The following is a 24,055-nucleotide window of genomic DNA, read 5'->3' on the forward strand; positions in this document are numbered from 1 at the left end:
CTCTTTCTTAACTCTAGCACAGAGCAAAATCAGTGGCCTTCTGAGGTTACAGACAGACATCACAATCTTTCCTGTGGCTTTCAGCTTGCTTTTGAGTGCAATGAAAGTCCAGAGAAGAGCAACCAAGCTGGTGAAGCGGCTGGAGAACAAGCCTTATGAGGAACGGCTGAGAGAGCTGGGGTTGTTTAGCCTGGAGAAGAGGAGGCTGAGGGGAGGCCTCATTGCTCTCTATAACTACCTGAAAGGAGGTTGTAGAGAGGAGGGTGATGGCCTCTTCTCCCAAGTGACAGGGGACAGGACAAGAGGGAATGGCCTCAAGCTCCACCAGGGGAGATTTAGGCTGGACATGAGGAAAAATTTTTCACAGAAAGGGTCACTGGGCACTGGAACAGGCTACCCAGGGGGGTGGTTGATTCACCTTCCCGGGAGGTGTTTGATTCACCTTCCCTGGAGGTGTTTAAGGCACGGGTGGACGAGGTGCTAAGGGGCATGGTTTAGTGTTTGTCTCTTCCAACCTGGTTATTCTATGATTCTATGTTTCTATGAAAGCACCAAAGCCTCAGGAATTTGGCTATGTAAAAGAGCTACCAAAGCCCCATGTGCAGCCAGAAAGATTGCCTGCCTGCTTCCTAATGGCAAAATTCTCCAGACCTGTTGCCAGGGCTGGAAAAAAAACAAAACCAAAAACATATATATATATATATTTCATAGAAGGTGTCTATTCGAGATTCAGCCTTAACAAAGACGGTGTTAAGGATTCAGAAAAATTACCACAGTGCTGTTCAGTCCAGCAGTGAATCTCACTGGAGCAAACTGACAGTGTTTTGAGCCTTTCCTGTTTATGATGCTCACTCTTCCCCTATGCATGCTGCTGTTCCAAGTTCCTGCAGTGAAAACACACCATAGCCAGCATGTATCTGGAACAGCTTACTCCTTTGTGCTGAATTTCATTTGCAAAATCACCTCCCTGGCTGCAAACCACTGATGTTAACTGACAGCTTGAAAGATTAAAAAAAATTATTGTCAATTCAGGGACTGTGCACATAATTTCCTAGACAACAACATGAAAAACTGTACTTGTTTTACTGCTGGCAGGACTGCGATGGGAGGGTTCCCCTCAGCCCCTCCTTTCTCTCCTGTTTACTTTCCTGCCAGTACCATAGGGACTTTTAACACTACCAAACTGTGAAAGTCTCTTATATAACTTATTGTTTAATTTTGAGAATAACAGTCTGGCTGTGAAAGAGAAATATGCTATATGAGTCTGCAGAGGAAGCAAGAACTCGCCACTTCAACAGAGAAGCATGGGAAGCTCCTTTTTTCCAAGAGAAGCTGTGACATGCCAAGGTTTTAAAAATCTTCATCCCAGACTGCCCTCTACTGGGATGTTATTAAAAAAACCCTCCATCCCTGCTCTGAGCAGCTTCCCCACCATCCCAGAAATACATAAATCTGCTCCTTAGTCTAGAAAAAGTGTAAGAGCCTCTTTTTCAAAACTTACCCATCTGTAAATATAAAACTCTGACTAACAGTAAACAGATTTTTTTTCCTCACAAGCAATCCATTCAAGTGATGAGCTCGAAATGCATCTATATTTCTACGCCAACATCATTTTCAGCACCACAGATTTTGTGTAACTCAAGCATACTTAGGACTGGTGCTGAACGGGTAATGAGGAAAAAGCCTGAAGCTACATTCCTACACATTATCTTGTATGAAGCTGAAAAAACTTTACACAACTGTTCTGTCCTAATCAGTGACCTGGTTTCTTCTCTACATCAACTTCCTACAGCGCACCCCAAGATCATTCATTTTTTAAAGTATCATGCCAGCATTATCACTTTTGCAGTCTCTGAAGGATCACCTTGTCAGGTGCTTTTCACTTGCAAGTAATGGATTTTGCTCTCTCGACCCAATGGTTGCAAGGCCTCCAAACTCTGCTCTAAACCCCAGTATGGAAGTACAAATTCTGCCCCCACTATACATAGATATTTGCTAGTTGAGACTACACCCCACCACCATAATCCAACTCTCTTCACTGCAGCTTTTGTAAAACATAAGAGACCCCAAAATGTTCACTTATGTTCTTTTTACAGCAAGGCCCTGTAAAATCAAAGCTTTCTTACATTTCTTTATTAGTCTGACAGGAATGCATGAAAGCAGGATTTCATATAATGTAAAATATATCTTTGCACAGCTCAACAATCTGTAGCACTGCATTAATGCTAAGTAAGAATATTCAGGACAGTGCCAGTAAGCCACATAATTTGATTTATACAAAAGATATTTTAATTTTTAACCCATTACTTTGTGGTCTTCCACTTTCTCAAAAACATACTTTAAAAAAATTGACCAGAAAATTTGTCTGAATGGCCTAAAAAGACCTACTGCACAAGGATGAAACCACATTTTGCAACTGCATTGTTTTGGCTTGGTTTCTTTAATTGCAGAGTATTTTTTTTTCCTGACCATTAAAACCCATTTTTCATTAGTGTCAGGATAACAGAGCCTCATTTCACAGCTGGGGCTCACAGCCCAACTCCAGAATGTCGGCTGTTTTAAAGTACTTTCACTTAGATAAGCTCATGATTATTTACCAAGCTCTCAGAATCACAGAATTGCTTGGTTGCAAAAGACCCTTGAGATCATTGAGTCCAACTGTAGCTGTCCACTATTAAACCATACCCCTGAGCATCTTGTATAGTCTTTTAAATACCTTCAGGAATGGCGACTCAACCACTTCCCTGGGCAGTACATTCAAATGCCTGATAACTCTTTCAGTAAAGAAATTTTTCCTGATACCTAATCTGAACCTCCCCTAGTACAATTTGAGGCCATTTCCTCTCGTTCTATCATTTATTACTTGGGAGAAGAGACCAACACCCACCTCGCTACAACCTCCTTTCAGGCAGTTGTAGACAGTGACAAGGTCTCCCCTCAGCCTCCTTTTCTCTAAGCTAAGCAACCCCAGTTCTGTCAGCTGCCTCTCATAAGGCTTGGTCTCCAACCCCTTCACCAGCTTCGTTGCCCTTCTCTGGACTTGCTCCAGTGCCTCGATGTCCTCCTTGTAGTGAGGGGCTCAGAATTGAACACAATATTCAGGGAGAGCTTCCCTACCCTCAAGATCAACACTTCCCCCCAGCTTAGTGTCAACTGCACACTTACTCAGAGTACAATCTCTTCATCCAGATGGTAAAGCGATTGAATAAAACTGGACCCAAAACTGAGCGCTGGGGAACACCACTTGTGTCCAGCCTCCAGCTGGATTTAACTCCATTTACTATCATCACTCTATGGGTCCGGCCATCCAGACAGTTTTTAACCCATCAGAGGGTGAACCTGTCCAGGCCAGTGGCAGCCAGTTTCTCAAGCAGAGTTCTGTGAGAAACAGCGTCAAAGACTTTACTAAAGTCCAGATACAGTACATCCACAGCCTTTCCCTCATCCATTAAGTGGGTGACCTTGTCACAGAAGGAGATCTGGTTAGTTTGGCAGGAGCTGCCTTTCATAAACCCCTGTTGACTAGGCCTGATCACTCAATTGTCTTGCATGTGCTGTGTGAAGGCACTCAAGATGACCTGCTCCATGACCTTCCTCAGCACCGAGGTCAGACTGACAGGCCTGTAGTTCCCTGGATACTCCCTCTGACCCTCCTTGTAAACAGGCGTAGCATTTACATGGGACATGGTTTAGTGGTTGATGGGAATGGTTGGACTCGATGATCCTGTGGGTCTTTTCCAACCTAGTGATTCTGTGATTTGACAACCACCAGTGCACCAGAACTTCCCCAGTCAGCCAGAACTGCTGGTAGACGATGGAAAAGAGTTTGGTGAGCACCTCTGCCAGTTTCCTCGAAACCCCTGAGTGGATCCCATCTGGCCCGATAGACTTGTGAATACCCAGCTGGCTGAGTAGATCTCTAACCATTTCCTTTTGGATCATTGGAACTTTGCTGTGCTTCCCATCCTCGTCTTCTGGCTCAGGGGGACAGGGTACTTGGAGAACAGCTGGCCTTAGTATTAACAACTAAGGCAAAGAAGGCATCAAGTACTTCAGCTCTACCCTCATCCTTTGTCATTATTGTTCCCTCTGCATCCAGTAAAGGACAGATATTCTCCTTGTCCATCCTTTTATTGCTAATATACTTGTAGAAAAAAAAAATTGCCTTTCACAGAATTGGCCAATTCAATTTCTAGTTGGGCTTTCGCCGTTCTGATTTTCTCTCTGCAAGTTCGATCACTGCTTTATCACTCCTCCTTAAAATAGCTGTTCTTAAGAAAATACCAACATCTCTGGAAGTTTATACCTGCTAGAAGTCAGGAAAAACATCATAAGGCAGTCACACAGATTTATTAGACAAGAACCTACAGTAGCGAGGTTGATCTCTGCTCACTATCATCGCCACTCATCCAATACTGTTTCAATTCCAGTGGTTTCAAAACTGGTAGCTGCACCAAATTCTATTATTTTCCTGTTCTACAGCAAGAGCTATTGGTGTCGGTTCCCTCTTCCTACCTCAAAGACCTTTTGGTCATTTCATACAAGGGCTATATATTACCTGAGACGTTTTATATCAGGCAAAAAGATACTTCTTTTACATATAAGGCTGCCTCAAGCTTTTCTTTCACAATAGAAGAGCCAGGAGATGGCTGCTTCTCTGCACCCTGGCCAGGCAAACTCTTTGCTACTAACTGTGCTATAGTACAAATTCTCTGCCACCGGTCCTCCTCATATTCGGCTCTGTTTCTTATCTCAAAATGTTCCTTCCCCACTTCTTCAACTTAGATAAGAAAAGGCTCTGTTCGTGTGCTATGACCTCAAAGAAGGTTCTGCTACCTGTAAGACATGTCTACCTCCATGTCTAATACATATGGTATCATTTCCACTGCATTTAATACCATCTGAGACTGCCAAATTTCACTACCCTAAAAAGCTGTATGGTCTAATGAATCAGACTGCAACAGCACTCCTCCACAGAAAATTAATTTGCCTTCACAACAACATGTGTAGTTTACCTCACGACACTGCACAGCAATAATAATAATAATATGCATCATTCATGTGAATCAGTGGATACATCAGTACAAGATATCTGTCACCAAAAGAAAGCCCGTTTATTTATAGAACTAGGGAAAAATAAGGATAATTATTTCCAAATTCCATTTTATTACCAAATAAACACAACAGAACCTACAGATAAGTCTGATCTGTATATAGAAAGCTCAGTGTGGTAACTTTCCTGGGGAGCCTTTCGCATTCTCACTCACTGTCATATTTTGAATCCCTCTGTTCAAGTCTTTTGAAAGAACCTTTCTTTCCTGGCAGGGTACAGAAAAGAAACCTCCAACATGTTCATGGGTTGATATGTTGAAGAGTGAACACAGACTGATGATCACATTTTTAAAAAAGAGAAACTCTCAGCAAAAAGGAATTCTAGTAACTGAATACCCCAAATCACGGTAAAAACATTTCATTTTATAAAGAGTGTCACACCAAAACAGACCCTGTATAGAAACAAAATATAACAATTGAATATGCAGCTAGGAGAACAGAGAGAATTACAACAGGCTTTATCCACTGGAAAAAGGTCAATTCCTTGATAAACAGAATGACCACCACTACATTCCAACGGCACTTAAAACAGCTAACGCTGTCAAGCACTGTTAAAACTTATATGAACAATAAAACACACAGTAACTACAAAACCTGAGCTTTTTTGAATGGTTAATGTAAGGAAGATCAGAGCACGGTTACCTACCATCATGGCTCAAGGGGACTTTGCACAACATATTAGTAGTTCAACAAAATAAGCTTAAGAAATCAATTCCAGCAGTTACTTATTCCATCTCCAATAACACATTCCACACAATATTTGTGCTGATAAAACCTGTTGTATGGAAACGTAAAAGTCTCCAGCCATGTACACAGTATTACCAGATTTTACCTTGCATGCCTGCATTCTTCAAGTAAGTAGAACAGATGTATTTCATTTTCAGGAAAGATAACAGAAAAATAAATATTTTTTTTAAAAAAGTGTCAGGGAATACTCAGACGTGCCGATTACTGGAATAAGCTTTCTGTGTATGAAGTGAAGGCTGGGACTCGACACTAAGAACAAACAAGAAGAGTGACACATTGTCCATCAATGATCCTTGTCTGTCCTGGAATTCACAACAGGCAGAACGTCCTCAATGAAGAAAGAGGGTATGTGATTGTGTCATTACAGGATTGAGGACTGATTTAAAGCAGACCAGTCTTATTTTCAGCAATTCTTAAGTCAATGATACTTAGTTCAATGGTCAACCCTGTAACACTAACAAAATGTTTTCTGCTTTATAACTATTACAAGTTGCTAGAATCTGAAAAACTGAACAAAATTAGAAGCTTCAGGGTGTTCACCATACCTCAGCTCCACCCATCCATTTTGGTTCATCAGGAAATTCAGCACATAGGATATCTTCTGACTGGTTAGTTCCTAATACATGATAATGCAGCTTTTGGTGCAGATTAGTGGAAGTCTCGGTGCCTAGTGAAATGCAGATATTTAAATCAATTAGCTCTCAAAGAAATCCAACAACAGCCAGATAAAACCCTTAGAAACTTCTGTATCTCTCTGAATAGACAAGAAAAAGTAACTGGGGTAGCTTATGGAGCACATAATCTTGAGTACCATCACGCTGCACGTGCAGGACAAGCAGGTGATCAGGACCAGTTGGCATGGGTTTGGAAAAGGCAGGTCCTGCCTGACTAGCCTGATCTCTTTCTATGACAAGGTGACCTGCTTAGTAGACAAGGGAAAGGCTGTGGACATTGCCTACCTTGACTTTTGTGAAGCCTTTATGCTGTTTACAACAGGGATCTCGTGGTGAAATGGAATGCTTCTGGCTTGAATGGGCACAATCTGGCTGGATGGCTATGCTGAGAGGGTTGTGGTGAACGGAGTTAAACCCAGCTGGAGGTCAGTCACAAGTGGTATTCCTCACAGTTAAGTGTTAAGGCTTCTTCTGTTTAGCACCTTTATCAATTATGTGGATGAGGGGATCCAGTGCACTTTCAGTAAGTTTGCAGATGACACCAAGTTGAGCAGGAGTGTTATCTGCTTGAGCAAAGGAAGGCTCTAGAAAGGCATCTGCACAAGCTGGATCAATGGGCTGAGACCAACTGTATGACGTTTAATGAGGCTGTGTGAGGTCCTGCACTTGGGCCACAATAACCCCATGCAACACTACAGGCTTGGGGAAGAGCAGCTAGAAAACTGCCCAGTGGAAAAGGATCTGGGTGTGTTGGTCAACAGCTGGTTGAATACAGGACAGCAGCATGCCCAGGTGGCAAAGAAAGCCAATGGCATCCTGGCCTGTATTAGAAATGATGTGGCCATCAAGACCAAAGAAGTCATCCTTCCACTGTACCATGCATTGGTGAGGCCGCACCTCAAATACTGTGTTCAGTTTTGGGCCCTTCCCTAGAAGAAGGACACTGAGCTGCTAGAGCATGTACAGAGAAGGGCAACAAAGCTGGTGAAGGGCCTGAGGCACAAGTCTTATGAGGAGCAGCTGAGTGAACTGGGTCTGTTCAGTCTAGAGAAGAGGAGGCTCAGGTGAGACCTAATCGCTCTCTACAACTACCTGAAAGGAGGTTGTAGCAAGGTGGGTGTTGGTCTCCTCTTCCAAGTAACAAGCGACAGGATGAGAGGAAATGGCAAATTGCACTATAGGAGGTTTAGACCGGATATCTAGAAAAATGTCTTCACAGAAAGGTCTGTCAAGGATTCGAACAGGCTGCCTAGGGAGGTGCTTGAGTCACCATCCCTGGAGTTATTTAAAAAATCTGTAGATGTAGTGCTTAGGAATACAGTTTAGCAGTGAACTTGGCAGTACTAGGTTAACAGTTAGACTTGATGATCTTAAAGGTGTTTTCCAACCTGAATCTTTCTGTGATTCAGCAGAGAGAACTATGAATGCTTCGAGTCTACAATCATTTCCCTGGAAACAACCACCATGCTCAAAACCAAAACAAAACTTCAAACCACACTGCAAACCTGCTCAGTTACCCTTTGCTTTTATTGGTGATAATACATCCTCCAAATCTGAAGATTTATCATTTCAAGCTTTGCTTTCTAGAAGCTGTAGGCAGGCTAAGAAAAATTACAACAATCCCTGCCACCCCCAATGATGTTTTTGCTTCCAGTTCACTCTGAGCAACTAAGGGGAGACTTATTGCTAATTAATATGCCTATATACAGACATACTTCCATTTGCTTAAAATAAAAAATGAAGTATTTTAAAGCACTGCATGTAGTGCTAGTTGATTTTTTATTATCATTTTTCTTGCAACTTCAGTGTCTGAACTACAAGCATGTTTAAAAGTTAAAAAACACAAGGTGGATATCTAATTCGTGAGTTTGGCAAAAAGAGAGGCTGCAAAAGCAAATACAGGGGCAAAGTTCAGGCTCTTTCCAAGGTTTAACAAAAAGCATAGCTCCAAAAGAAGCTTTCCAGTAGCAGTGCTCATAATAAGAGCTGCTAAAGTCCTTCCCTATTGATGCCCTCAGCAATTTATTCCCCTTTGGGTGCAGCTACTTGAGTTTTGCTAGCACAAATGTTTTGTGTTGCTGTGCTATGAAACACAGATGAACTAATCTGGTTGAATAACAAAAAACTTATGCTCCAGATTGCTATCCATCAGGTCAACCTCTCAAGCCTGTTCATCTATGCCCAAACAAATACATAAGGGGTAAAGACCTAAGTAAGCTGTCTCCAGACATCAAATTCCAGCCAATAACACCCTCATTGCAGAGAAAAAGAAAAGGAGCAACAAACTTTAAGGAGAAAGACAGGGACGTGTAGACGAGAGCATACACACATTAACTGAGTATAGGCTTTGGTCATACAAGACATCATCCGATATCTAATTTTATCAACTAGTAGAGCTAGTTATTTCCTGCACAAATTTACCGCAAAGGCCATTTTGCTTCCAAATGCATGCAATTAATACAGCCATACTTACCATCACTTTTTCCTTCTTGTTTTGGATAGCAGTTATAGAACATGCCTTTCCCATCATGGGTCCAAGCCATGCAACTGAATTTAACTCTCTCCAGTGTATCTGGAAGTTCCTCAGGACCTTCCACTTTCATAAACTTAATAGTAACCCAATCTGAGCCACTAGAACTCAGGCCATATGCAAAGTATTCACCATCTTCACTGAATGCGTAACCTAGGAAATTAGAACCAAACAAAATCAAGTAAGAACCAGCTCAAGGAATCGGTATTTTCAAAAAAGTGTTATTTTGCCACACAGCTTTTTATTATTTACTACACATTACCAAATTCCAATGAAAGAGGTGAAAATGGGAAGTCAATGTAAGACTTGTGTTCATCAAACACCAAAGAGGGTTTATTTTCCAAGACGCAGTGCCACTACACCTGCTGTCATCTGGGATTTGCAGCACTTTTCCAGTCTGTGGACTTCTCAAGTGGTTCACAGATCTGAATTTAGGCATGCATACTCAAGTATGTATGTTCAGTAACACCACTTAAGCGCAACATCTGAACTATGATTTGTGCAATAATTCTGCTTCCCTGAGTTTGGGGTGAAGAGGCGGAGCCTGAAAACGCACACAGGTAGAGAACTTAAAGCGGAATTAATAGGCTGGACATTAGGAAAAAATTCTTCACAGAAAGGGTCATTGGGCACTGGAACAGGCTGCCCAGGGAGGTGGTTGATTCACCTTCCCTGGAGGTGTTTAAGGCACGGGTGGACGAGGTGCTAAGGGGCATGGTTTAGTGTTTGATAGGAATGGTTGGACTCAATGATCCGGTGAGTCTCTTCCAACCTGGTTATTCTATGATTCTATGAAATTCATTCTTGCAAATCCACTCAAATGAAGAGATTGAATTATTGTAGGCCTGTACAGACTAGAAAGTAACTACTGAAAAAAACAAAATAGTTGCATGTCATAGAAATCATAGCTTTGAGAGACACCACTATGCCACCCTAATATGTTCTTCCCCCACAAGAACATAAAAGTGGCCATTCCGATTCAGAACAAGATTGCACCTAGCTGTCCTCAGGAAAAACAACAAGGAAATGCCTACCAGAGTAAGAACAATGCAAGCACATGTAGAATTTCCCACAAATATTCTTATAAACTCTGATCATTTTTAGCTTAGGAACCACCACCTTCTTTTGTCTGCTCTGGGATCAGCTACCACTGCCTTCATTTGATATCCCCTCATTCTTGTAATAGAAAAAAACCCACTAATAACCTACCTATTCACTCTCTTCATGTTACTGCATGCCACAAATGATTCTTCAGACCTCCATTATATCCCTGCTAAACTGTCCTTTTCCGGACTGATTGGTATGGGCACACTCAATTGTTCCTGACCTTGGCTCTGTACTTTTGATTGTTCCTACAGCCCTTCTCTGAACTGTATTTCAGAGCCCCTTTTGAGCTGAAGGGACTGGACTATATTTAGAATTAAATGCCAGTGCATAAATCCCTGAGTTGCTAATGTAATGACGTCTTCTAGTTTGTTCTCTATTTCTTTCTTAATCATTTATGACACTTGATGTGCTTGTTTGGCTGCTACTGAGAACTAGGCCAACATTTTCATGGAACAATCTATTATTACAGCTTAAGAATTGTTCCCAAGTGGTCAAGGTCAGCTCAGAGTCCATTCCAGCCACGCCTCTGCAAATGAGGTTAGGATTGTTTGTCCCCCGTGCATCACTTATTTATCTGCACAGAGACTTTTACCTGTTAATTCATCGCTCACTCCCTGTTATCTTCCTGCAGCTCTATCACAGTTATTCTTCAGCCTTTATCTGGAATGACTTTGCATTGTCACCAAACTACCACCCCACTGCTCACTCCTTTTTCTAATATGAATGAACACACTGAACAGTGCAAGTCCCTCCTGCACAGTCCCCAGCAGAACTCTGCTGGTGATTTCCAGTTTGAGTGCCAATCAGTTATTCTTGTCCTTGCCTTTCAATAAATTATTTATCAACAACAGATGTTCCCTCTCTTGTTCCATAGCTGTTCTTTCTCTAAGTGCATTTAGAAAGAGATTTCGTCATAAGCTTTGTAGAAAAACAGAAAGGTTATATGAACCAAATTCATTACATCCACAGTGTAAGGCAGGACTTCTCATCGAAAAAAGCCATATTGATTCTTTTCAACTAGGTCACACTTAAAGCAGCATTCACTAATTTTCCTTTGTTTTTATTAACTGGCACTGAATAGACTTAAAGGACTTCTACGTCCAAGAGTTTGCTTCTAAAATAAGCCAAAAGGGAGCAGGAAAATGGACAGCTAACACAAGTAAAAGACCTCAAGAACTCAAGTAATTCTGTCATTCTCCTAAAAGTTAATGCTACATTCATTCACAGTCTCTTACTTGTTGGCTTATGTTAAAGATTCAAAATACAATTTTAAGATAATTAAATATAAATACATAAATTTTTTTACTTGCTACGGACAGCCTAAAGATCTGTTCATATTTCAGTGGAAACCTCTTACAGAGTTGTGAAAAAAAAAAGACTGAGAAATTAAACCAAGTTAATTGTGAATACAATATAGATTTAGCAGTGCTCTTCTGAAACACTATACAAACACACATATGGCTATTGTGACTGCTTTGATTAAAACAAGCCATACTTCTACAGGTGAAAAGCTGGAAACCATTTCCAGCTTCTCCTGAAGACTGAGATTTATTCAGCAGGAACTGCTGTCTCACTAACCTCGTAAAGCCACAGTGCCATCATCAGAAAGCTTATTTGGATCAAGAAATACTTTGGCATCAGCATCCAAGGAGTCTTGTACATATAAAACTCGCTGGTTCTGCAGTCCTGTATTGTAGAAATGAAAATACCTAAAAGAACAGAAAAGGGAACAGTAAGTAGGAAGAACACAGATTTTCAGTTAGACAAGCAAGAAAAACACATACGAGATTGTAATGAATTGAATAAAAGAAATAAATATATAAGGGAAACACAAGCTTCACAGTACAGTAAGAATTATAGCTTCCTTTGTGGTCATCGGGAATTTAACTATCCTCTGTAGGTGGCTTTCTCTCCCACCTAGTGCAGAAGAAGCCCAAACACCAGTTTCTAGGCCTCTTAAAATGAGGACTCTCATCCCAATGTGATATAGATTGTAGAGATGAGCCTGTAGGATGCATCTAAAACATCTTTTAAAAATAAAAGCTGTATTTGGTATTTGCCACAGTGCATTTCAAACAAAGCTAAGCATACTATAAAGGTTAAATAACTGTCTATGTTAAACAGCTCTGGCAGCCACAGTGTTTCTCTGTTACAAACATTGGTAAAGGTTCCCATTACCTAAGTTTTAAGCTTAGTCATTCATATTGCTGCTTTCAATCGGTATCAGGAGGTAGACAGATGTTACAAGTGAAATTGTTTCCTAATGTTGCTAAAACTGTGTGTGTTTCGAAAAGGTTTAGAGAAGAAGAGAATTACAGAATTCTCATTAGTAAGAAATACTTTTCACATCATAAGACTACAGAGTGCAAATAAATCAATAACTATTTATGCAATTTATAGATACTACACTTTTCTTCCTTCATAGGACTTTTGAACTTTACTACACAAACCTGTGACTTTATAAATCAAATAGCAGCTTGACCTGGGGGTACAGGGGAATTTAAGCATTAACGTTCAAACCTAAACAAATTCACACACTCTCTACAACTCTCCAGTACTTGGATACAAGCACAGGAACCTGGTAAACCAAGAAGGAGGAACTATATTCACAAAGGCCTGGCTAACAATACGAACTAGTAATATGTTCAAATACTAACAATAATGCTTACTGAGAGTGTTCTGGTTTAACTGCAACAGTTACAAAATAATAATTAAAAAAATTTAAAAAATCAAGAGATTTAAAGGAACATAAGTAAAAGATGCAATTTTCCATTTGACCATGCATTTTCTAGCCAATTGCACCTCTGCAATGCTGGGCAATAAGTTGGGAAGAAAAGGTCAAACAATGCGACAGGCACAGCATTTCCCTGGGTACACTCCATTCTGCAGATTCTACAGAACAGCTCTTCAGATACTGTCCTTTAATAGCTATTCTTGAACAGAAAACTGGAGTAATTAAATTTAAGAATTTAAGTGTCACAGGAAATTTAGGTGGTTCTTCAAATAGAACAGTTCCTCCCCCTACCCTTTAGTAAGTGTTACTTAACTTGGTAGAGTCCTCTTGATCTCCTCAAACACCACAGTATGTGGGGTTTTGGTATGATTTTTAAGGCACTGTGATTTAAGTTCAGCACATGCCAAGAATCAGAGTAACAGTCAGAAAAACTAAAAAGACATCTATTAAAATCAAGGTAAGGTGTCATAAATTAAAGCACATGAAGCTCCTGTCATAAATGCACTTCCTGGAGGACAGTCAGCTGCATTGAATTAAGACTTTCTATTCCCAGTTGAGACTATATTCATCACTGCCATGTATAGTTCCGCAATATCAAGCCTTATCAGCATTAAAGATAACCACACCCAGGCATGTTTGCACTGTACAGGGAGAATGGGTCAGAGAACCCAGAGCAGTCACTGAACAGGCCTGCTCCAGAACCAGATACAGCATAACTACATCTGCATGAGCATCACATACAAACTAATAAGCTCCGCCTGACTTGCTCAGCAAGGCTCATTTCCCCAGAAGCAATACTGTCCTACAGCAGCTTCACTGCTTCTGGGCTTAACCCTCACACCTCTATACATCAGTGACAACTTAAATCAACATCAGCCTGGGTTTACTGCTCACAATATCATTTTAAAAAAACCCACACACAGCACAGGCTTGCCCTCCCTCAGTGACAATTATTCACATCCTGCTCACAGCGTGGGACAGATCACTAATGAGAAGCAGATCTCCCTCAATGTCTGTGCGGAAATCTTAAGGCAATGAGATATCTTCTGCTCTTTCCTGTGGATGACAGTGAGAATATACCTGGCATTTCTGGGTGTTCACTCAACAAGGATCAAACAAATTGAAAATACTGAAAACAACTGTCTGCATTTACCCTGACTATGAACAGCTGGCTGTTCACACTACATCTCTTTCAACTACTAAAACAATCTTTGGATGTTATTATGTTATTCAGCAGTTTCATCCTTTTACTCCTCTCCACTAGTAGACTGCTAGCATTTCTGAAAGAGGTCACACAAAACTGAGTAGCAGCTGCAGTTTCCGGAACTTCCATAAGCCATACAAGCACACCTCCTTAGTTAGCCACAGAACAAAAACAGGGATACAAGTAGATCAAGTATCGGAACATGGCACAATTCCTTTATTTCTTAAAAGACAGATCTTTTTTAATCAGTTACCTTTATCCCTCCAAACAATTTTTCCCCCATCCTTTGCAGATAGAGGAACTGTTTGTCACAAGGGAATTGCCATTGCTTTTCACTGGCTATGAGTAAACAAAAATCGTAAAAGCTGCTCAAAGTATGTCCAACATAAGAGCAGTATTTTAGTAAATATTTAGAACAACATGTTCATGACAGACTTGTGCTGTTTTCAGGATGAGGTGCCTTTAACTGCACTAACAGCGATCAACCCTGACAGGAACTCCTCGAAGCTTTACTTTTACAACAGCTGTCTGAGTTTTTCTAAGCTCACAGTCCTTCCCATATAAAGACAATAAAAGTACAACAAGATAATATGGCCAGGAACTGGAGACAGTCAAGCACTGAGTGCTCTGAATCATGCAACCATATATATAACATTGGCTTACTTTTCCTAATTACCAACTATAAAGGAAAAAATACAAATATAATTTTTGTTTTCCTAACTAGTAGTTGATTTTGACTTGTTCCACATCCATCACCACGTACAAAGACATTCCTTACATACCTTTTTCCTTTCTTGAAGTGGCAACTGTACTTAGGATAATCGTAGAGTTCAGTCATACGTTCTTTGAACAGTCCTCTGACAGGACACTGCTCGAGGAAGGGTACTGTAAGCTTGTTCTGAGCCTCCACAAATGCCTGAAAGAAAACAAACCCCCAAACCCACATGAACTCAAGCAGAAGTGCATAGTTCCTACAGAAAATACTAAAATCTGAAGCAATTCGTCACAGACATCTCTCCCTCACATACAGGTTGTGTGGAGTCACGCCTGAAAATTCTTACATACTCATTTGCACTATGCCACAATACTGTAATCAAACCGATCTTACATCTTGAGTAACACCTTTCCAGGGCATGCACTGGGGTAACCAGTGGTTCAGCCAAAAACAAGCTAGATTACTGCCATTCCCCTCTAAAAAAAAAAAAAAAAATCCCAAACCTCATGCTTTTATAAACTCTCCTTATATTTGCTCAAATGTCATAGAAAAGCTAACTTATAGTATATACCTAGGAATAGGTATATATTATATAGTATATATATAGAATAGTATATACTATAGGAATATACCATCTTCCCTTTCTTCACCACAAATATATGATACTCCAATACTCAATGATAAATAAATTACAAGATGGATAAAGAGCAGAGTCCGTTATGTCTGCAGACAGCGCTATAACTTGAGGAGCTGTGAAGGGATAAAAGATGATACAAAATGCCTTGTGCAGCTTCGGTTTATCCTGTTAACATAACACACAGGATCAGTCCCAGCCAGTATTTCTTGGAAAGGTCAAAATACAGTCCACAGATTAGTTCTTAGTTACAAAGAATGAGAATTCCCAATCTCTGAGAAGAGAATTTTGAGGAGTTTGGTTTCTTCAGAACACTCCACCTCCTAGTCACATACACTTAAGGATAGTGGCCAAACCATTACCACTCCAGCTGTTTGTCAGAGGCTGCCACTTCATGCGTGCAGGGAAAAACAAATGCTCTGTTGGTGTTTCACTATCCCTATTTATAGCACAGTGTTTTAACATAAAATGAATACCTAAGTGTCTTAAGGTGAACCACAGCTGCTAGGCAGCAGACATACAGGCTTTTCTGTCTCTTACACGGAGTAGGAAGGACAGGACACTGTGTGTGTGGCCATAATTCACAGCCAGACATCACAATGATGGCTGCAGGTACCAGCCAGAAACCCTGTCTACCAATCTCTTGCTTACACAGGTCTCTACCCCACTTGTTTTGAAAGAGGCTATTGTTTCCACCTGTCCTGAATCTGCCACACAGCAAGCAGATCAACACCTGAGCCACACTCCACCACAGGGCAACACCCACTGGAGCAGCAGGGCTACAGTCCATATTCCAAAACATGTGTTTCACAGTTCTTCAGAAAAGACAGCTGCTGTATGGAGTATCTGGCACAAATTACAAATTGCTACCAACATTTACTCACCTCTTAATTCTTCAGGTGAAAAAGGGGAAAGAATAGAACATAAAACCCTTCCAGCAGCATTTTATAGACATGTCACATGGTGAGCAGTGAGCACACAGTGCAGAGGGAAAAATACTCTTCCTCCTATTTCACAGAACTACAGAATCATAGAATTGTTTAGGTTGGAAAGGCCTTTAAGGTTTAGTCCAATGCTCAACCTAGCACTGCCAGCTCCACCACTAAATAATGCCCCTTGCTGCCACAGCAGTGCAGCCAAGAGCTGCATTACACGCCAAGCTGTGTTTTCAGAGACTTGCTAGGCCAAAAGGTAAATGAGAAAGTGCATTAATTATGATCAGTCTCCACTTGAGAGGTGTTTGTTCATGCCTAACCAAGCATACAGAAACTGATAACCTTTAAACATGTGAGTGCAGAATTAGTAACGCCATGAGACCACCTGGCAAAGTACTAAAACATGTTAGTTGAACACATGGACTAGCTACACACAAGTCACCACTGAAGGATGACAAAAAAAAAAGAAGCACTACAACACCGAAAAGTAACAAATACAGAAGGCTAACAATGATGACTTCTCAACCTTTACTCAAAAATCAGACAACATATCAGTGAAAATCAAGTCAGAAAATAATCCACCGAGAAAAAGAAAAGAGATGAATAAACTGCCAAGGGAAGGCCAATTTTTGCTACTGTTCTGTCTTCCAGGATCATACTGGCACAGACAGCTTTAACATCCAGCATGGCAGCACAGCACATCCCAGTGGTAAATCAAAACAGCACGCAGCCTCCACACTACACCACTATAACAGTTACACCCCTGTCCCATCAGATGATGAAAGAACTTAATTAAATCTACCCATGAATTATGTAAGTCTGAATTTGTTTTCTCTAAACAGAATTACACAAATTTCAAAGACCACACATCCAGACAACACATGCTACACAGAAACTAATTACTGAAAGTGCAGTGACATTTTCAGAGAAAAGAAATCTTATAAAAACATGCATAAAACCATCCACTGTACTGGATGGGCAAAAGCACTTTTCAGTTGCATTCAGGGACAAACTGGCACATGCCCTTGTTTCATCTATCCTAACACCACTGAAATGGAAACATTGCTGCAACAGTATCCTGGAACTGTGCATTACTGACTTTTAAAGGCTCAGTCACATCTGCCACACCTGCGTTAATTGCTGGCATTCAAAGAAGAGACAAACTTTCCTTCACAAGTATTTGTTTCACAAGAACATGTTTACATACTAATTATTACACTCAACTGAATTCACTAGTAATTTTGCTTTTACAGAAACTTAACGCATTCTTCCTGTTTCCATTTAGTATGCACCAAAGATTCCAAGACTATTTGTAAAACGGACCGCCACTGCTATCTGAAAAAGGAGGTAGGAATTAGAGTTTTTTTTAAAAAAGTTCCAGAAGGAGAATCCAGTTCAGTTTTCAACTCTGTTTCCAAACGTTTTTCTACACTTTCAAGCACGAGGTTGCAGCCATGTTCAAAAAACAATACATAATTGAAATATTGCTCTAGGTAAAGTACAGCAAGAGATGTCAGTAGAAACTCTCACAGTAAATAATTCCACTCACCTTACTGAGCTAAGCAGATGTCACCCAGCCTATAGGGCTAATGGTAACTCTAAGCAGAAAGACTCTTATTTTATCTGTAGTAATCAGCATCTGACAATCGATCACAAGCCTTGAACTAGGACAGTATTTGCTTCAGAAGAAAGGACAGAATAAGCATCCAAGTAAGGCATGTGCTTATGGGTATCTCAGAAAATAAGTTAATTTGAAAACCAAAAGAATTTCTAAACTGTTGTACTAAGAGTAGAGATGATTTCCACATATGGTATACTTCCCAGGGAGAAATCTTAGGATATAAATTGTTTCAACATTATCAGACTTTCTCATTAATCTATAAAGTATTTACAGTTTAATAGTTACCCTTAAAATCTTCATATATTTATATCTTCTCAGAAAAAGGTAGTTCAGTTCAACACCTACAATAAGCTCACACAGAATTTTTCAAGTGTTACAAAATAAAATTAAGCAGACTTCTGATGGCTTGCCTCTTAGCACTTACTTTAGTATTTGGCAAAGAAAAATTCAAAGTCCAAATGGAAATTTATGAAACTTAGAAATCCATTTAATTGTAGCTTTGAGACTTTGAATTCTATAATCCCAACATACATCTGTTACTAATATAATACCACAACTAAACTGTGTATTCTACATGGCCCCTGCTCTTTCACCCCATGTCTATCCCTCATATTTGAAACAAACTACGCATTACTGCCTGCACTATCAATGAGTTAAGATGCTGTATATGACAGATATATTTATAGCAGCAAAAGACTTTGTTGCAGTCTAAAAAAGAGGTTATTTCCCACAAAGTGTAAAAACAAACCAAGAAGTTGTGAAGTCCTACCAAGCCAAACCCAAGATAACAGTAAAAGCTTGGTTTTGCAGTTGTGGGCTATGTCATTACCCGAAGTCTTTTACCAGTGTAGCACAACATTTCAGCCATGCTGGAGATGCTTCTTCAGCCTGTCTTAAAGATCAAGTACCACTACCTGAAGGGGGTATACAAGAAAGCTGGGGAGGGACTTTCTACAAAGGCTTGTAGTGATAGGACTAGGAGGAATAGCTTTAAACCGTAGAGGGGCAGATTTAGACTAGACGTAGGGAGGAAATTCTTCACAATGAGGGTGGTGAGGCACTGGAACAAGTTGCCCAGGGAAGCCATGGATGCCCCATCCCCGAAAGTGTTCAAGGCCAGGCTGGATGGGGCCTTGAGCAGCCTGGTCTACTGGGACGCATCTCTACCCATTGCAGGGAGGGTGATTACATGATCCTTAAGGTTCCTTGCAACTCAAAACATTCTATGATTCTATGATCAACGGCCAAATACTAGCAGAGCATGAACGTGGCTTCCACAGCTAGGAACTCCATATCTAACCAGGTGCTCAGTTTTCATTTACTGGAGAAAGGAGTTTTGTTTGCTTATAGCTGCACATGTCTACGCACACAAGAAAATGAGTGATATAGTGAAGCACATAAATCATGAAAATAGAAATCTATGCTTCTTGAACAACAGCTTTTCCACAAGAGAGTAAGTGCCTTGATGAACAGCTTGATCAGCTCAAAGACTGCATGTCTGACAATAAACAGTCCTGCATAGCCAACTGCAGATTTCCATAACCTCATTTTTATAGCAGATACGTACACTGCTTATGGAATAAGATCACCCTGGTGACCTGGCTGAAAGATTTCCAGACCTATTTAACTTTTACCTAGTGAAAATTAGGCTGTGGGCTGCTATAAAAGGAAAGATCCCATTCTTGAAGCACCTTAGATCCAACTACCATGTGGCCTTGGGGCGACCTAGATTAAGCACATGTGCCAACAGAAAACTAATCCACCAAAGGCTTCCCTCCAAGAACACCACCTTGTAATGGCTACATCCATGCAAGGGAAGGACAGAAGCATTCAAGTCAGAACAAGAAGGGGAGAGAGGGGAGAGAGAAACCACAGAACCTCCTGACTTAATGGAAACCTGCAAGCTACAGTGGATCAGGTAGAGCACCATCTGCACTCTACTCTCACTATAAAAACACCTGCTTAAGCCAATTACAAAAAAAATCCCACCCTTCTATGGTCACATGTTTCTAGGCTGCTAACTATCAGAGCCTACTAGGACTAGCCTGAGAAAAATTCTTCATACTCATAGCTGTTGTGGGGAATTTCTTTCAGCCTCAATCCTGTTAACCCTACAGTGGGCATCAGGTGAAACTACTATGAAAATTCTAGTTAAAAACCGATCTCACTTGCCAGTGCTTCATTCTCTGTGCTTCGAGAAATAGTAAACTTGATGTTTCACTAACTCACATCAACACAGAAATTATGTTAGGCCTACCTACTTATTTTCTGTGATCACACCAATGCTTGACATGACTACTTCTGCTAAGTCTAGAAAAGTAGAATTCCAACATGTTTGTGTGTCTATTTGACAGCACACATCAAATACTTTTGACTGTTGGTGTGTGAGAAAAAGATTCCTGATAATAAATGACATTCAGTCTTCACTCTTGGCATAAACCAGAACTTTCACTGTGACATTCAAATCAAGCAAGCACGCTGTAAACAGGAACCAAATATGGGCTCTTTCACTACAGACGAGCATGGATGCCCAAGGAATTCTCCTAGTTCTGTGCTTAGTATGTAGAAAATTAAAGGTAGCCTATTGTTGGAGGTGTACGACGGGTATTTTGACTTTTCCCCAAAACAAATGGAGGTTTGGGATATTAAGGAGGGAATAAAGAGGGCAAGCAACTTGAAGGAAGAATAGGAAGGTCACAAGTCTCAAGGTCAGCGACTTGAAGGCTTTAAAAGTCTACAAAGCATGCTACAAATTCTTTCTGAAGCCTGAACAGTCATTCAATTGCCTCTATACCTGCATCTGGTTATTCTTTGATCTGTTAGGTGCAGAATGGCAGGAATCCTGCAAATTATCTCAAGAACTTGAAGATTATACTGTTAAGAACAGGTAACAAGAAAGAGTGACCACCAGCAACCTCCACTGCAGAACACAAAGAAGTGAGTGATAAAACAGACGAAACAATTTTAGCACTTCAAGATTATTTTTTCTAACCTCTTTCTAAAAGTGGTAGAACAGCAAAATACTTTAATTCCCTTTGTTTGGTAACTCCTAGAACTTTGGAAAAACATGACCTACTCACATACTTATAGACACAGGCACTCCCTCCACTTTTTGCATCATACTACTACTGCACAGCAAAACTCTGCCAAGAGGTGTATTTTTTAGAGTGTGGGCAAGTAAGACACAACACTATTTTCATTCCACTAATGTGACAACTTGTGTCTGGGCTGCTGCATTTTTATGAGGATGTTATAATGCCTCATTCCTTATTCTGCCTCCTATTTAAACTACAACCTCTGGAGAATGAGATTTGCCCTCTTTCAACTGTTCTCACCCAACTTGTTTTTAAATGGAGATCCAGTCCTCCATCATCATGCACACTAGACAGATCTAGATCTGGAATGACAATTAACACAAATCTATTAGCCCTTATGGAGGAAACTCTTCCACACTGCCACCTACTACTTTGTGGCCATCATCCCTGCAATTTCCTATACCATGAGTATCAGAGGAACTGTTTCAAAGTCATACTTTTATTATTTTTCAGGATTCTCTCTTAGCAAAATACCAGTTCCAGCAGCACTACCTTGGTATACCAGACTGCAGGCTGAAAACACTGCAACACCTGTAAACTATAATAAAACCCACTAACAAAGCCTAATTTCAGAAGGAAAATGTTTTTAGTTTTGTGGGTTTTTTTTTAAAAAAAAAGATGTCCAGAAACAAACAAAAATGTTTTTGCACACCTTGTAATTGTACAAGAAAAGCAAGTCAAATTAGTTTTCCTTTTGCTCTTTCCTAACTACTTTATTATGGTAGTACATTTGTACTTAGGATAGTGGGTAAAGTGCTCTAAAATCAAGAGTGTTTCTCTTCAGTGTGACACCACCACCCTGAGCATTTAAATTGTCTAAGAAAACAGCTGCAAGATAAACAAGGCCTTAGTCTTCCAAATTCTGTGATCTAGGTTATACCAAATGTTCCAATCTTTCCCCCACTAGCACAAAGATAGAAAATAATGGCATTGCTGTTGGCACCGTAAGATATCACATGAACTAAACTTATATTCATTATTTAAGTTTTCAAAAAGTATTGGCAGGTCCTTCAAAAACAGAGTACCCATGCACCTGGTCCATAAAAGAGAATCATGTCAAAATAGCCATTCCTGCACAAAGAAAGGTTACCTTTGTCTGCTCGCTATCGGGATCTTCAAGCCAGCAGTATGGGTCACTGATTTTACAGCCATGGTAATCCAACACCTGAATTTATAAAAGACAATACTTTAAAAAAGACATTCACACAAGCAAACTCTTTCCATCAAAGAATGGCAGTGAAGACAAAGGGTTGTTTGGAACTTCACAAAGCACAAAGTGCTAAGAAACAAAGGTAGAGAAAAACAACACCTTGCTCCGGTTTGAGTTTCTAATATTACCATTCTTTGGTGACAGGACCAAGGCAGCCAGAAAAACACAAAACACCAGAAAAACACTAAACAAACATAAATTCCTTTCAGAAGATAAATCAGTAAAAGAATACAGAAACCACAACCCAAAACCCCTAAAAAAACCCCAAACAACTCAAGACCTCCCCTAAATCCATATGTTCAAGTCAAATTACAAAACCTGATTACTGGATGCACCCAAAATGTAGTTTCTAGTTATGGAACCATCCCTGGTTTAGCCCTCAGTACTACTGCTGTTCACAAGCATGTGAGTATATACATAAATAAAAAAAAAAAACAACAACAGAAAAAAAACCCCAAACAATCCAATACAAGAGACTAACCCACATGCTGAATTTATCTGCTTACTTCCACCAGTATAAAGAGCAAGACTAGAAGGTACTTGCTGTCAGGATTTGAACAGATCAGCCTTTCACTCAACTATGAAAGTAAACAGTTTTTTCCCCGTGTTGGCTCACATCAGCAAACATTTTAGTTCAAAAAAGATGTTCGTTCAGTAAACGACTCCTGGTCTAGTGCCTAAAGCACAGGCCATTGTGAAAGGAGAACCGAACTGAACTCACACAGCAACTCTTACAGGTCAAGTTATGGCTGGAACACAAGGAGACTGACTGTCCTAGCATCACAGAACGGTTTGGGTTGGAAAGGACCTTAAAGATGAGGTAATTCCAGCCCCACTGCGATGGGCAGGGTCACCTCCCCCCAGACCAGGCTGCTCAGAGACCCATCCAGCCCGGCCTTGAGCACCTCCAGGGATGGGGCGGCCACGGCTCCCCTGGCCTCACCACCCCCACCGGGAACAATTTCTTTCTAATGTCGAACTCTTCCCCCCGCCCCCAAAGCCATTCCCGCCGTTCCGACCACTCCACGCCCTTGCAAACAGCCCCTCCTCAGCTCTCCCGCAGCCCCTCCGGGAGGCGAAAGGCCGCTCTCCTCCCCTCGCCGAGGAGCCTCGGCTCCCTCCCGCAGGGGAGCTCCCTCTACAACGGGAACCCCCCGCCCCGGCCCCGTTCCCGGGATTCCCGGCACCCCGCGGCGGCCCCGGGAGCCGCCAGCCCCGCGGCCCGAGCCCCCCGATCCGCGCGCACTCACGGCGGTCTCGTCGCGGTGCACCTCGGGGTACTGGAAGGCCTGCATGGCGGGCGGCGCGGGGGGACGGGAAAGAGCAGCAGCAGCGAGGCGGGCGGGCGGCGGCGGCGCTGGGACGCGGCCCGGAACGGCCGGCAGCAGGCGTGCGGCGCGGCACAGGCGGAGCGCCGCCGCCATAAGCCCCGCCCCCAACCCGCGCCCGCGCAGCGCCCCCTGCAGGGCACCGCGGACATGGCAGCGGCGGGGGCGGCGCTGGGCTGGGGCTGGAACGGTGCTGGGGCTTGGGTTAGAGCTGGAGCCGGGTGGGGAGCTAGGGCTGGGGCAGAGCTGTGGGTCGGCTGGGCATGGGCTGAGACTGGGGCTGGGACCGAGGCTGAGGCTGGGACCGGGGCTGAGACTGAGGCTGGGACTGGGGCTCGGGCTGGAACGTTGCTGGGGTGGGCTGGGGCTTAGGTTAGAGTTGTAGTTGGGTGTGGAGCTCGGGCTGGGC

General features: G+C 41.6%; 1 protein-coding gene across 1 annotated transcript in view; it reads right to left on the bottom strand.

Moving 5' to 3' along the window:
• Positions 1-23,742, bottom strand: part of LOC138717806 (prolyl endopeptidase) — a 105,002-nt gene extending 81,260 nt beyond the window's left edge. The window contains exons 1-6 of the mRNA XM_069851661.1: positions 23,569-23,742; positions 22,199-22,273; positions 14,891-15,024; positions 11,749-11,879; positions 9,007-9,216; positions 6,405-6,526 (exon numbers count right to left, since the gene is read on the bottom strand). Coding sequence (XP_069707762.1) covers positions 6,405-6,526; positions 9,007-9,216; positions 11,749-11,879; positions 14,891-15,024; positions 22,199-22,273; positions 23,569-23,742 — 846 coding nt within the window. The remainder of the gene's footprint in view (positions 1-6,404; positions 6,527-9,006; positions 9,217-11,748; positions 11,880-14,890; positions 15,025-22,198; positions 22,274-23,568) is intronic.
• Between the last annotated feature and the right edge of the window lie 313 nt (positions 23,743-24,055).

This window comes from Phaenicophaeus curvirostris, chromosome 2, assembly GCF_032191515.1.
Source record: "Phaenicophaeus curvirostris isolate KB17595 chromosome 2, BPBGC_Pcur_1.0, whole genome shotgun sequence".
Classification (NCBI taxonomy): Eukaryota; Metazoa; Chordata; class Aves; order Cuculiformes; family Cuculidae; genus Phaenicophaeus; species Phaenicophaeus curvirostris.